The following is a 15500-nucleotide window of genomic DNA, read 5'->3' as shown; positions in this document are numbered from 1 at the left end:
CTGAGGTAAGGAAGTTATTGCACTAGGTGACTGGGATGTGTGTTCTCATTTAATTCTTATTGGAACACTTCAAGGTTGGTTGCAGGATCCTTTCGGGAGACAGTGTAGCAAAATGCTTGAGACCACTTTGCTTTGGGACCAACGTGCTTGGATTTCCAGATCTACCATTCATCAGTTAAGATCTTAGGTAAATGAGTTAATAATTTTTATGTGTCAGTTTCCTCATCCCTATAGTGTGAGTACTGATGAGAAGTAAATGAGATGATGCCTGCCAATGCTTAGTCCATTGCCCAATAGAAGGATACTGACCATTTACAGAAAAAAATTGAGCATAAGAGAGGTAAAATACCTTGCCTACTGTCACAGAGCAAGTGACAGAATGGAGCCTTCCCTCCATATCCTATTTACAGCAGATGCTTTTCCTCATGCCAAAAATAACACTCTATTTCATTATAGTATTGTATTGTCTTTAAAAATTTTTTTTAATGTTTATTTTATTTTTTGGAGAGAAAAAGAAACAGAGTGCGAGTGGGGGAGAGGCAGAGAGCGGGAGACACGGGATCCGAAGCAGGCTCCAGGCTCCAGGCTCCAGGCTCCGGGCTCTCAGCACCGGGCTCAACGCGGGCTCAAACTCGCAAGACTGCGAGATCGTGACCTGAGCCGAAGTTGGACGCTTAACCAACTGAGCCACCCAGGTGCCCCTGTATTGTCTTTATAGAGTTTATCACTGTTTAAAATTATCTTATTTTTTAAAAAATCTCTTTAATTTTTTTCTTCTCCTCTATCTTCTTCACTACTGCATCTTCCTTGCCTGAACAATGCCTAGTACAGAGGAGGTATCATCAATACATACTTGTTGAATGAATGTACAACAGATAAAATTACCCCTTGAGCCAAAGTGAAGTTTAAGGGCACCAACCCCTGCACCACTGAAAATCCGTGTTTTTAAATTCTGGCTCGCCAAAAAACTGCTAACAGCCTTCTGTTGACCAGAAACCTTACTGGTAACAGTTGATGAACATATACTTATATTAACATATAATTATACATTTGTTATATGTATTATATATTGTATTCTTACAAAAGTATGGTAGAGGAAAGACAATGTTATGAAGGAAATCATAAGGAAGAAACAATACATTTACAGTACTGAACTGTATTTACCAATACCCTACCTAAGTTTATGTTACCTGTTTACAAGATAAGTTGTCTGCCAGTACCTTTATCAATATTGTCTTACATGATACAAAACACTGTAGGGGCTGCATGCATTACTAACATTAGACATCAAAAATGAAAAGATAATGTGCGAAACAAATTCCTATTTATTTACAGGTATAACAATTCATGCATTGGTGATGAAGAAGCAGCGATATGATTGCTTTATGGTAGTTTAGGGAACTGGCATGATCGCTTCACGATCACAGCAGATAAGCCTACGTGTATACCATAGTGTAATGATTATGATTCATAACCATTAGTATATAGCCTAGCCTCCACACCAGCGAGTGAATTGTTATAAAGATTTTAGGGTATAGAGTATTACAGTCATATTTATAATACAGCTTTGGAAACATAGTTTCATTTAAAAAAAATTTTTTTTTTCAACGTTTATTTATTTTTGGGACAGGGAGAGACAGAGCATGAACGGGGGAGGGGCAGAAAGAGAGGGAGACACAGAATCGGAAACAGGCTCCAGGCTCTGAGCCATCAGCCCAGAGCCTGACGCGGGGCTCGAACTCCCGGACCGCGAGATCGTGACCTGGCTGAAGTCGGACGCTCAACCGACTGCGCCACCCAGGCGCCCCCATAGTTTCATTTTTAAAAAACTGTTTACTTGATACAGTTTCTTCAATAAAGAGAAAGAGAGGCATACTTTACGGTAATGTGATTCTTTGAAAGCAAAGTGATAAAACGGTAAGAAAATGAACATAGTTTTAAAAAAGGAAAACTGACACGTTAGTTTTAAATTAAATATCATTCCCCTTATGCCTATATAAGAGTAGGCTGTGAATGGGGTCGTGTACGGTGAGTGTTTGTGTAAGTTTTGATACATTTTAACTTTTAGAATACATTGGTGTATATTTTATAGTCGTAAATGATAAAATGGTATCTATCTATATATATTTTGTGCGTTAGTGACATATCTAACTTTTTCTTAATTTTTTCCCATATTACTAGGCTATCTAGCTTATCTCCAAGTTTTCCGAATTGTCGCAAATCTCCCTTGCAATTTCCGGCACATTTATTGAAAAATAAACATATAAAAGTGGATCTGCATGGCTCAAACCTGTGTTGTCCAAAGGTCCACTTTATGTCTAGAGTCCTCGCAATTCCAATACTAATGTAAAGGATTAAGATGGACTAATCTGTGTGTTATTTATCCAGAATTGTCAAGATTTCTACCCTGCAAGTCACTTAAGGTATGACTTTTTTAATGTTTATTTATTTGAGAGAGAGAGAGAGAGAAAGCACTCAAGTGGGCAGAAAAGGTGGGGCAGAGGATCTGAAGTGGGCTCCACGCTGACAGCAGAGAGCTCCATGTGGGGCTTGAACCCCCAAACCACGAGATCATGACCTGAGCCAAAGTCAGACTCTTAACCAACTGACTGAGCCACCCGGGTGCCCCAAGGTATGATTTAACTTATGTAAGGTATCTAGCGGTCAGTTGGCTTGGCCTCTGTTTCAGGCAAAGTAGGTGGCTAAAAATTGCAGATTCTTCCCTATTAGTTACAGGAATGCTCCCTCTGTCAGAGGCATGCCTTTCTTCTTGAGGACCCTGCCCCTCCAATGTGTGAATGAACTCATCAGTGGATCAGTATTTTCAGCAGATACACATTTTACATCAAGTGGGCTTTCTGAGCGGTGAGGACAGACTCTCACTATCACTGAGGCGTCTGAATGCCGTGATCTGAAGAAAAAAGGAGCTTGACTCGGAGTGGCTGTTGTTTTTCTCACAGCCCATCCCTAGCCCTAGCCCTTACACTTCTGAACCAGGAGATATTTCTAGGATTTCTGTCATGAACCACAGCCACATCTCTTTTCTTAGAAAGGAGAACTATAAATTAGCCATTGAGATGCGTTTGCAACCTACTCCACTTTTCAGAATATGATTTGAGTCTGTGGAAAACACTGTTTAATATTAGCCACTAAACCATGCTGTTTCCTTACTTATTTTAGTTGTTCACAGGAAGGGGTTTGAAACCAACTTATACCACCAATTTCCCAGAAGTAGATATATATTCTGAATAATCTTAATTCCTGCAATCTTGCACTATTACTTTTTTTCTGGGCACCTCTTATTTCTCCAACTACATTTTGAGCTCACAGAAAACAGAGAAGGTTGCTTTTGTAATTTTCAGAGCTCAGAGGGAAATCCTAGGCACAAAAATTACTGTTTAAGCAAATGCATGTTTGTTAAGTCAAACTAACATTATATCTCAGACTCTTGACTTCAGCTCAGGTCATGATCCCGGGGAGGTGGGATCGAGCTCTGCTGAGCAAGCAGCTTGCTTGGGATTCTCTCTCTCTCTCTCTCTCTCTCTCTTTCTCCCTCCCTCTGCCCCCTACCCCACTTGTGCTCTCTAAAATAAAACAAAACAAAATAAAATAAATGCATTTTTTGAAGATTCATGGGAAGATTTCTAGCCAAAGTGCTTTCCCTATCCCAGATTGCTATGGCACCTGTAACCCTCTCTGAAGCAGAAAAATGTCAGTCCATGATTAAGCAGCCAACGTCTCATAGGTTGCCCACTCTCTTTGTGTGGGATTTCCCCAATGCTTGTGGATCTGGCATCAAAAAAAAAAAACCAAACAAACAAAAACAGTGTTTGATCTCTCCTTTTGAACCACAGGAAACTGAATCTAGGGCAGAGTTGGTTGGTGTGTTTCCAGGACATTTAGATGAGCTTGTCTGTGATTGGCTGTGCAACCAGTTGCGACATTCTGTTTTCTGAAACAGATCTAGGCTGCAGAGCGTTCCTCTGCGGAGATCCTTGGGTAGGATCAATGGAGAAGAGTCCTTTGGCAGCCTCGTTGCTAATCTTGTGGCTTCATCTTGGCCGTAAGTCTTTGGGTTGCCAGAGAGATTCTGGACAGTCGTGGGTGGTGATGGAGAAGGGGGAGAGGGTGGTCAGACACCTCTAGGTGTTACTTGGGAACGTGCAAAGAAAATGGAAACTGTAGAGACCAATTTCTCTGTCTGACCCTGTCTTTCTCAACAGGAGTGTGCAGCGTATTGGATGTGAACCAGCATCCTCTGTCGCTTCATGTTCACGAAGGAGAAAACACCAATTTCACCTGCCATTTTCCTACCAGCGGTTTTTATGGTTTACAGTGGTACAGATGGGAACCTGCAAAAAGCCCCAAGTTCCTGTTTACAATTGCTTTAAATGGGGATGAGAAGGAGGAAGGACGAGTAAAAGTCACTCTTGATACTAAGAAGGGTTCTAGCTCCTTGTACATCAAAGGATCCCAGCCGGAAGATGCTGCCACATACCTCTGTGCCTTGACAGACACAGTGCTCTCCAGGCACCTGCAGCCCATACCCAAACCCATGGCTGGTGCTGCTCTGGTCTCAGCGTTGACAAGTGCCATGTGCAGGGTGGAAAAGGCAAATTCATTGAGTTAAAGTGTTTTCAATAATCAGTGTAAAGTGCAGACCCAGATACACAAACCTTCCAGTCACTGTAGCTCCCTCAATTAACTGGACTATTACTAAGCCCCACTGACCTCGACTCCCACCGATATATTAGCTGTGTCACTGAGTCGGGTCCCTTGCTTCCTCTTTTGGCAAAACCGATTCCAGGTGCACTAGATGGTTGCTCCAACCTATGTAAAGTAATCTGGTTAAACTAGGATAATATTTACTCCTCACTGTTGCTACATCCTAAGCGCTAGTCATTCGGTCATGTCTGTTCACATGCATGAGTGGAATATGTGAATGTGCCCTCTTCTCACTCCTGGCAAAGAGATCTGCATGTGTCATACCCAGAACAGGCAATGCCAATTTTGGCTTTGGTTCAGTTCAACTTGCCCCCTACGTGAACATCTGGATTTCATCTCTTCTCATATATGGATATTTGCATTTTTAAAAATCACTTGGGAGGCCTGAAAGGAGCACGGATAAGGGAAGCTCACTATTATGCTTGATCTATCCCCTAGTTTGTACTGGGATTGCGATATTGAATAAGTAACTGAACTCGATGAGGATCTAAGTTTCTTTCTTTGTCATTTCCAGGCATATGAGGTGGGTAGAGCATCTGGGGCTGTGCTCATTTTGCAGACTTCCAAACAATCCAGCAGTTTAATACCCCATTGGTGCTCTAGAGGCCTCTAATTCTGGAGCCTTTTGGGGTTTGGTTAACATGAATTAACTCCTTTCTGGGCCTTTTCATCTCATAGCTTGTCAGCTTTCTCCCGACATCTACATTAATGACTGCTCATCCAGCTTCTGTCCGGCTTCTTAAATTATGCTGCCAGTGCTCTCTTTGTCTCTTTCTTTTTGTCGATTTTTGGGTTTTGAAATCTCACTCCTGTCATCATCACATGTAAAAAAAAAAAAAACTGCATATTTTGAAAACAGTATTGGATTGCATACCGATCCGTCAGATTGGACCCTTATTTAAGAGGCACACATATGGAAAGATTGTTTTTCCAAAAATCATTCACAAGGTAGTAATAAATCTATCTGACGGTCAGACTGGGAACAGTTGAGTCTGTCATGTTATTGGAATGTGTGTAGAATGGGAGGTATGTAGCACAAGACTGAGTGAGGAGAACGTACAGTCCATTGCCCAGTAGCGTTGTTGGAGGAAAACAACACAGGAGAAGGCCATTCACTGTTCTAGCCACTGGTCAGCTTCCCAAATTGGATCTCCATTATTACTGTCATAAAGATCGATGGTAGAAATTTCTGATATTTTCAGTAATAATCCTGTGGTTTTGGCTAACTCTGAATTGGTAGAAACAAAAGGCACAGAAGACAGTCAAGGACAATGTTTGGTTCGTTTGCGCATTACCGCAACACAATGCTTCACAGACTTTTTCATGTAACAGGACAGAGAGAAATCGGTTGCATTTGCACAGCGCTTCCAGACAGAATGCCACTTGACACTGGTCCATGACTCCAGCTTCTCTGGGCCCCTTGCTTGCCTTTGGATGCGAGGGGATAAAGCTCTTTCCACACATGTGGCCAATTCCTGGATACAGTGGCACATAATTTGGAAAATCTACTGTTAAAAGCATGGGGGGAATGTAAATCTGGAATGCAGACTCCTTACCAAAAAAATATCTATACCTTTACAAAAGTGCAACCAAGGAAATATGAACCACGATTCTCAGTCTCTGAGTGCTAAAATTGATCTGACATTGAAAATGGTCTGTCAAATTTTGATTATTCACAGAGATACAGGCATGCTCTTGTAAATAGCTCCACAGTGTGGGGGCGTCTTTTGTTTGTGTTTTAGAGTTTAGTAAATGGAATGAGAAGAACAAGTGAAGTATAAAAATCACATTGAACAAGATAGTCTTACATCTTCCTGTTTATTGTAGGGCCCCAGCGTGAGCAATCAGCCACCTGCTCCTGTGCTGTGGAGGCCCAGGGCTCACATCACACCCAAGCATTGTCACCATGCCTTCTGTGCCAGAGCGGGAGCACTGGGGTCATATTTGAAAAGAAGTTCGGTGAAATAGGCAGATGTTCCAGGTGGAACTGTTAGAAACCATCAGAAATCAGATAGAGGAAAAACACATTTTAATTCTTGCCAATTTCTCCCAAGTCCTCAACAAGACTCTTCAAAGGACTTCAGTGCCATAGCAGTTTGCTGCAGAATAAACCACCCCAAAACTTTTAAGCAGCTTTTAAACAGCTACCGTTTTACTATCTCATGATACTTCTGCTCCATGTGGCGTCCAGGGGCTCCACTGGACTGGCACACCCCCAAACTGCTTGCTTAAACGTCTGGAGCCTTAGCGAGAATGCCTGGAAGGCTGGCCTCAGCTGGAACACCGGGATGGCAAGGCTCATCTCTCATTTGCTGTGTTCTCAGAGACTGTTCTTCCCCACATGACCTCTGGAGTGGTCTTTCCAGAAGGGAAGCTGTATATTATATCTTATGTGGTGGATCAGGGTTTTCAAAATCACAAAAGTGGCGGGGTGCCTGGGTGGCTTAGTCAGTTAAGCATCCGACTTCGGCTCAGGTCATGATCTCGTGATTCTTGGGTTCAAGCCCAGGCATTGGGCTCTGTGCTGACAACTCAGAGCCTGGAGCCTGCTTCGGATTCTGTGGCTCCCTCTATCGCTGCCCCTTCCCTGCTTGTGCTCTGTCTCTCTCTCAAAAATAAATAAACTTTTTTAAAAAAATCACAAAGGTGGAAACTGCCAAGCGAACTTAACATTTAGTCCTAGAACTGCCAGGATGTTCCTTCTGTGGCATTCTGTTTGTTAAAGTGAGTCACAAAGCCAGCTCAGATTCATTATGTAAGGGGAGCATGGAATTCAGGAAGAACAGACAGTGGGGGGGGGGGGGCATCTAACCAAAAAGCGAATGGAATAAACACATTCCTTGGATGATTTTATGGCCTCTTAATTGTCTGTTGCCTCTAGTCTCTACTCCTTTGGATCTAACTTCTACGTAGCCACTAGAATTATTATAAAATATATATATTTGATCAGATCACTTCTTGCTAATCTTTGGGTAATGAGGAACCATTAGAAGTTGTAAAGATTAATTCTATATTAAAAGAAATGAGTCCATTTACGTTTCCCCCCTAAGTTATCTTCTTTTTTTTTTTAAGCTTATTTATTTTGAGAGAGAGAGAGAGCACGCACCTGTGAGCACACAAATGAGTGGGGGCAGGGCGGGGAGAAGGAGAGAGAGAATCCCAAGCAGGCTCCATGCTGTCACCTGAGTCAAAATCAAGAGTTGGACGCTTAACCGACTGAGCCACCCAGGTGCCCCTCTTAAGTTATCTTCTATGTTCACCTCCCACCCCTTTTCATTACATGCCACAGATGCGTATCTACTATTTAAAAATTCTAACCACTTGTGCACACACTGAACTCTTTCTTAAATCTGTGCCCTTGCAGATGCACCCCCTTTGCCCGGAATATACCTTCCCCATTGTAAAATGTCTACTCATCCAACTCGTCCAGTTCAGACAGCATTGTTTACCTCTTATCTGAAATCTCATAGGATAACACATAGCATTTTAGTATAAATATTCTTGAATCTGTACTCCCTCGTGATTATTTTAACAAAAATATTTGCTACTTTGAGCTGTCTTATATTTATATTCAGTGCAAGCATTTCCTACTGGGAGGGGAGAGATTCCTTCTACTCCTCAAACCAATTCCTTCTTCTCTTCATTTAGCAAATTTCTACGTCACGCCGTGGGGCCCAGAGACAGTTTACAACAGAGAGTACGGTGTGTGTTGGAGAAGAGCAGATTTCTCCCGGGCCAGACGTTCTTGCTCCAGGTTAGGCTTCCGTGTGCACTGCAGCCCTGCCCTTGTTCTGCCCAGAAGTGACACAATGATTCAAGTTTCCACAGGTGCCCCTTCCAGACTCCTTGCTCTTTTGGCATGGGAAGGAGACTTCATTATCACAGCACTGGTTTTGCCTTCATTTGGGGGCCCCGAACCAACATTCCTGGGAAGGAAAGAGGATCCCAATGGCGTGTATGTCCAAAACATTTATCTTAACTCATGGGATTTTCATTTTCTAGCTCATCCTGAAACTGCTAAAACAGAACATGTTCTGTTTCCATATTATGCTTTAATTCAAATTCAGATCCACTTTTAACTCTAAATTGAAGTGTTGAGATTTCTGCTATTAAAACATCTACATGGCAATACTTCAAAGACATTAGAGCTCCTATAGTGGATTAAACCATGAACCTCCCAAAGAGAAGTCCACTTCTTAATCCTCGGAAACTATGAATGTGACCTTACCCGACAAAGAGCCTTTGCAAAAGTAATTAAATTAAGAATAGCAATATAAGATCATCCTGGATTATCCAGGCAGGTCATAAATCCAATGACAAATGTCTTTTTGAGAGACACACAGAGGAGAAGGCCTGTGAGGCACTCTGGCTAGAGGTAGAGTTTGGAGAGATGCAGCCACAAGCCAAGGGATGCCTGGAGGCATCAGGAGCTGGAAGAGGCAGGGAAGGATCCAACCCCTGAGCACTCAAAGGGAGCATTGCCCTGCTGACACCTTGATTACATACTCCTGGCCTCCAGCACTGTCAGAAAATAAGTTTTTGTTATTCTGAGCCACCACATTTGTGGTAATTTGTTATGGTAGACCTAGAAAACGAATGTGGTTTCTCCCTAAAGTAACATGTGTACGCAGCTACAACCAACCCTTGACTGTCTACATTCCCAAAGGGTATATGCAAGCACACACATTTATTTATCATTTAACAAATATTTGATTACCCACTGTTTGCCAGCTATTAGAATAGTTTGTGGGAACATGGTGATGAACAAAGACAAACATTGATTAAGTGACTACCACACGTCAGGGACTTTACTTGTGATACGGTAGTGACCAAAACAGACAAAATTCCTTGTTTTCACAGACCCCACATTCAAAAGGGGCACTGTCCAACAGAACTTTCTGAGGTAGCAGAAATACCTATATTCACACTGTCCACTAGCCACTAGCCCTACGTGGCTATCGAGAACTTGAAGCGTAGCTAATATAACTGACAAACTAAATTTTATTTTATTTTTACTTCTTTTTTTTTTATTTTTACTTATCTGACTGAGCCACCCTGACACACTAAATTTTAAATTTTATTTAATTTTAATTACTTTAAGAAGCCTCATGTGGCAAGTAGCTACCATATAGGTCAGCGCAATTGTTAAGGATGATATATAGTACACACCCTCAAGGTACATGAATATGAGGCAGCTCAGACAATTAACAGATCATTATCACACAGGGCAATAAGTACTGTGGTAAGTGAAATTGAAAATCTTTGGAGCCGTGGGGAGCTATTCTACCCAAGTGTTTTAAGGAAGCCTTCTTAGAGAAATTCATATGTGATAGATAAGACCTCTTCTTTCAAATTATGTTCATTTTTTTAAAAATCACTGATATGTGAACAAGTAACACATTGGGACACTAGAGATGACCTCTAAACTGGTAATTAATAACCAGGGTAATCTGTATGATGACAGAGAAGTAGGTACTTTTTAATCTTCTACTTTGAGATCATGGGTGACCTAACAATCAATTATGAGTCTTTTCCCACATTTATTTAAATATCTGTGACCTAGTATGTTCCATTTGCTCATGCCCAGACAAACGCTACTTGTTTCTGGGTGAAACTGGGAATGCCAAATGGAAGTTTTATTACCTGTTGACTTCCTAGTTTTAAATCACAGAACCCATTTTTTTTTTTTTAAAGACAAAGTATTCCTCCCTGAACAGTATCAGCAACAGTAAACTTTTTTCCCCAAGTCTTGACAAATATAGGCACCATTTGAATTAGAAAACAGTGTAGGGGGCCTGGGTGGCTCAGTGGGTTAAGCATCTGACTGCCACTCATCTCAGGGGTTCCTGAGTTCAAGTCCCGCATCGGGTGAACTAGAGCCTGGCTTCCGGTAAAAACCCAAGCCCTGCGTCTCTCTCTCTCTCTCTCTTTCTCTCTCCTCCCCTTCGCTCATGTGTACCCTCTCTCTCTCAAAAAACAAACAAGTGTATAAGGAATCGGTTATAAAATCGGCACGTTTTGAGTCTGGCCCCCAGGAGGCAGCATTTGCAATCATAGACCCTCTTCTGAAGGTGATTGAGAAAAATAGTCTGATTGGCTACCTGAAATTGCAGTCACTTCTTTCCCCTTTCTTTCCAAAAGGCAGTGTAGTGGTACAATACATTTCTTTGGGTCTGGGAGACTCTTGTAACAAGGGAAACACATTTAGGAGCAACCAGATTCAGTCATTCTTTCTCAAGAGGAAGAAGAGGGAGATGTTACTTACAGTACCAGTGTTGATCTTGTGGATGCAAATATCACGTGAGTTTGAGATTTCCTTGATTGCTTCCAGAGAGCCCAGCATAGTGGAATACCATCTGCAGGAATGAGATTTTTCTGATTGAGAGCAAAAAAATTGGAGAGGGGGAGCTAAAAAATAAGAAAGTTAGAGGCACTTGGGGAGGGAGACAGGAAAAGGAGAAAATTAGACAAGAAGAGTGTAGCTCAGAGAATAGAGATCTAATCAGATTTTCTCTGATGCCTCCCATTGGTTTTTTGTTTGTTTGTTTGTTTGTTTGTTTGTTTTTAACAGAAGTGAACGGACAAGAGATAAAGCAAATTCCTCAATTCCTGCTTCTACAAGAAGGAGAGAACTTCACCATTTACTGCAATTCCTCAAGGACTTTCAACAGCTTACATTGGTATAAGCAGAGGCCTGGGGGCAGTCCCATCCTCTTGATCACCTTAGTTAAGAGTGGAGATGTGAAGCAGGAAAGACTGACAGCTTGGTTTGGAGACACTAGAAAGAACAGTTTGCTGCACATGGTGGCCACCCAGACTGAAGATTCAGGAGTCTATTTCTGCACAGGGGCACAGTGCTCTCAGAGCACCTGCGACCTGTCCCCAAACCTTGCTGTGGAGCTCCAGGAGCAACCCTTCCTTATCTCTCTTTAGGGCAGGAGTCAGAGAAAGCTGAAGGCACCATGTCTGTGTAAAGTTCAATGTTAAATAATTTTAAAAGAATCTCCAGACTCAGATGGCTTAATTGTGAGAATTCTATTAAAAATGTGAAGAATTGGCATGAATTTTAAACAAGTTCTTCCAGAAAATAGATAGTAATTGCTAACTCCTTTTATGAACCTAGTATTACTCCAGTACCAAAATCAGACAAAGGACATACAGAAAACTGCAGAGAAATTTCCCTCATGAATGACTATAGGCACAAAATTTAACAGAATATTGGCGAGTAGATTCATCAGTATACAAAAAGAATAATACCAAACGCGAATGGATTTTTCCCAGGGATGCAAGACTGCTCTGCTTCAATGTTTGGAACTTAAAGATGCAGTCTACCATCCTAACAGGCTAAAGAAGAAAATCACATGATTGTGTTAATCTATGCAGAAAATAATTTTGCCAAAATTCAATTCACGCTTGCTAAAAGTTGTGACAAACATAGGAGTAGTGAAATCAAATCATTATTGACGGTGGGGCTTTCAAAGTCTTCAGCATTGCTCTGTTGAATGTCCCTTTGTTCTTAAAAGTCCTTTTCCCTTCTCTTTCTGGACACCAGTCATTTCTGACTTGTCACTTACTTCTCCAGGCTACTCTTTGAGGTTTCGTTGGTACGATTTCCACTGCCCTCTCTTTGGTGTTGGGTTCCTTGGGAATTTCCCTTAGTTTCTATTCTTTTCTCTGAGTATTGCTTTTCTCAGAGTATTGCTCTGAGTGTCTTGGTGAAATTATATCTACTATTTAAAGGGAGTACTATATCATAAATAATATAGTGGGTGAGGAGCTGGGCTTGGTGTATAACAGAATTAGACTCCAATTCTTACGTTGTCCTCGGACAAAGTATTTAACTTCGTAAAGATTTGATTTCCCGTCAGTAAGTTAGGATAATGTCTACTCTAAGGGACATTAGTAGTAAATTATCAGTGGTTAATAACACGGATTCTTGAATCATTCTAATGGGACAAATTCCAGTTGTCACTTACTGTGACCTTGGAGAAATTACAAACTTCCTTCCACATTTCAGTTTTCTCATTTATAAAATGAGGATGGTAATACTATTTACTTCATTTGGCCAAATAATAGTACTTACTTCTTTTTTTTTTTTTTTAACGTTTATTTATTTTTGAGACAGAGAGAGACAGAGCATGAACGGGGGAGGGTCAGAGAGAGGGAGACACAGAATCCGAAACAGGCTCCAGGCTGTGAGCTGTCAGCACAGAGCCCGATGAGGGGCTCGAACTCACGGACCGCAAGATCATGACCTGATCCGAAGTCGGCCGCTAAACCGACTGAGCCACCCAGGCCCCCCTAGTACTTACTTCTTAAGATGAAAACAGACTCTTAGTAAGCAGCCCCTTAAACACACTCTCATCAGATTATAATGCTAAGAAATTCATTCAAGCCTAAATAGGAGCAGGAAAAAGACGGGCACAAAAACCTTGACACAATTTGTTACCATATTTGACCCCCAGAGGGTGATATTGTGTAAACTGGAAGAGACTCTTCTAAAAAAAAAAAAAAAAAAAAAATTCTACCTCACTTCTGTGAGCTTCTTTACCTTACAGCTCACAGAGGCACACATTCTGAGTAGGCTAGGCACCAGGAGCAGTCATTGTCAAGGAAGCGTCTCTTACTATCTCTAGAACTTAGCCTTTGAACGGGGATTTCTGGAAACTCAAATTTTCCTTGTTACAAAGACTCAGTGCAATCCGGCAGGCTTCTTCCTGCTCCTCAGGGGAAATCTTCCAGAACACAGCCCTCAGCTTCCTCACCGCCTAGCTATGTGCTCAGTGACCATCCTGCTGTTTGGAATGCTCTTCACAGTGAGTAAGTAACACTGTATTTTACGCTCCTGCCTCCATGTCAGAAACACTGTTCTGACTGGAATCTGCAGGGAGACACTGTCTCATTTTAAGTATGTCTGTCCTGGTCTCACTGACTCAGCATTGATGTTTCAGGAGGAACGGGAGCCCAGTCAGTGACTCAGCCTGATGCCCAGGTGTTGGTCTCTGAAGGAGCCCGTCTGGAGCTGAAGTGCAACTATTCCTCTAGTGGAACAACTTATGTCTTCTGGTACGTGCAGTACCCCAACCAAGGACTCCAGCTTCTCCTCAAGTACATATCAGGGGACATCCTGGTTAAAGGCATCAACGGTTTCGAGGCTGAATTTAGGAAGAATGAAAACTCCTTCCACCTGAGGAAATCCCCAGCCTTTGGCAGCGACGCGGCTGAGTACTTCTGTGCTGTGAGTGACACGGTGCCTGGGACTGCAGGGGGACCTGAACACAAACTTCCTGAGACACCACAGTTTTCAGAGACTCAAAGACACAGTCTGACTTGCTTTTAGCAAGGTCTGTCATTTGATGGAAGTGAGCAAATGGAGGAAGAGACCTCTGGGGGGTGCTTGGCTGCTGGCTCCTGAGGATAAATAGGAACTTCACCGTGTATCTTCTTTTACTACTGGGTCATGTAGACAAGTCCTGGAACAGAGACACTTGTATGGATATTCTCCTGCCATTTGGGGATATTGCATTCTAGAGGGTCCGGATTCCACTTTAATGTGACCAATACCGACCTTCTAATCTTTCACTTTCTGAACTCACCTCCAACATGCTCCCCACACCATCTTTTGCTTTTTTTACTTTCTAACAGCTCCATTCTTTCAGTCTCTGGTCATAACTCAAGAGTTATTTTTGATTCTTATTTTTTCTCTCACTGTTGACATCTAATCCACCAAAAACTCCAGGTGGCCCTATCTTTAAAACTGATCCATAATCTGACCACTCCTACCATCTTCACTATACCTCCCTGGTCAAGCCCCCCTCATCTCTCAGATGAATTACTCTGAGAGTCTTCTAAGGGTCCCTTGGCTTGTCCTTCTACACTTCCTCCTTCTTCTTCCTTCTTCTTCCTCCTCCTCCTTCTTCTTCTTCTTCTTCTTCTTCTTCTTCTTCTTCTTCTATTTTTTTTTAAGAGCTGGGTCAGCCAATCAGCTTTTTAAAACAATGTTTATTTATTTATTTTTGGGAGAGAGAGCGGTAGAGAGGGGGCAGGGGAGGGGCAGAGAGAGAGGAAGACAGAATCCCAAGCAGGTTCTGCACTCTCAGTGCAGAGTGTGTTGCGGGGCTCAAACTCACGAACCTCGAGATCATGACTGAGCCAAAATCAAGAATCAGGTGCTTAACTGAACCACCCAGGCACCTCTACAGTTCCTTGTTAATACAGTAGTGTCTTCCTCACTTTGGGCTGCTGTATCAAGTACCGTTGACCAGGTGGCTTACAAACAACAGAAATTTATTTCTCACAGTCTTCAAGGCTGGAAGTCTGAGATCAGAGTGCCGGCATGGTTGGATTCTGGTGAGTATTCCTCCCAGACTGCAGACTGCCACCTTCTCAGTGCATCTTCATGTGGCAGAGAGCAGAGAAGAGCAAGCTCTGTCAGGACTCCTGTAAGGTCACTAATCCCATTCAGGGCTCCACTCTCATGACCTCACCTAATCCTAATTACCTCTCCAGAGCTCCACCTCCTACAATCATCACATTAGGGGGTGGAGTTTCAACAAATGAATTTTGGAGGGCACACATTCAGTCCATGACAAGCAGCCCATGTGATTCTTTAAAACATAGGTCAAGGGGCGCCTGGGTGGCGCAGTCGGTTAAGTGTCCGACTTCAGCCAGGTCACGATCTCACGGTCCGTGAGTTCGAGCCCCGCGTCGGGCTCTGGGCTGATGGCTCGGAGCCTGGAGCCTGTTTCCGATTCTGTGTCTCCCTCTCTCTCTGC

At 42.5% G+C, this 15500-nt stretch overlaps 1 long non-coding RNA gene and 2 gene segments (V, D, J or C); 2 read left to right on the top strand and 1 right to left on the bottom strand.

Moving 5' to 3' along the window:
- LOC147580095 (uncharacterized) overlaps window positions 1–15500 on the bottom strand; it is a 66501-nt gene that overhangs the window by 16057 nt on the left and 34944 nt on the right. For 2 of the 3 annotated variants that reach the window (XR_015252526.1, XR_015252524.1), the window contains one exon: window positions 10991–11081. This is a non-coding gene — a long non-coding RNA (uncharacterized LOC147580095). Of the gene's footprint in view, window positions 1–7831; window positions 8652–10990; window positions 11082–15500 lie in introns of all 3 variants that reach the window. The other variant, XR_015252525.1, reaches the window with a different exon arrangement.
- Window positions 3909–5587, top strand: LOC112855692 (T cell receptor alpha variable 24-like). The segment is given in 2 exon segments: window positions 3909–4063; window positions 4224–5587. Coding segments are annotated over 2 exon segments (462 nt in total).
- On the top strand, window positions 12526–14683 carry LOC147580097 (T cell receptor alpha variable 8-6-like). The segment is given in 2 exon segments: window positions 12526–13545; window positions 13677–14683. Coding segments are annotated over 2 exon segments (435 nt in total).

This window comes from Puma concolor, chromosome B3 (genome assembly GCF_028749965.1).
Source record: "Puma concolor isolate L17-30 chromosome B3, mPumCon1.1.hap2, whole genome shotgun sequence".
In the NCBI taxonomy this organism is placed as follows: Eukaryota; Metazoa; Chordata; class Mammalia; order Carnivora; family Felidae; genus Puma; species Puma concolor.
Note: the sequence above shows the minus strand (reverse complement) of the source record. Positions and strands in the feature narration are given on the sequence as shown.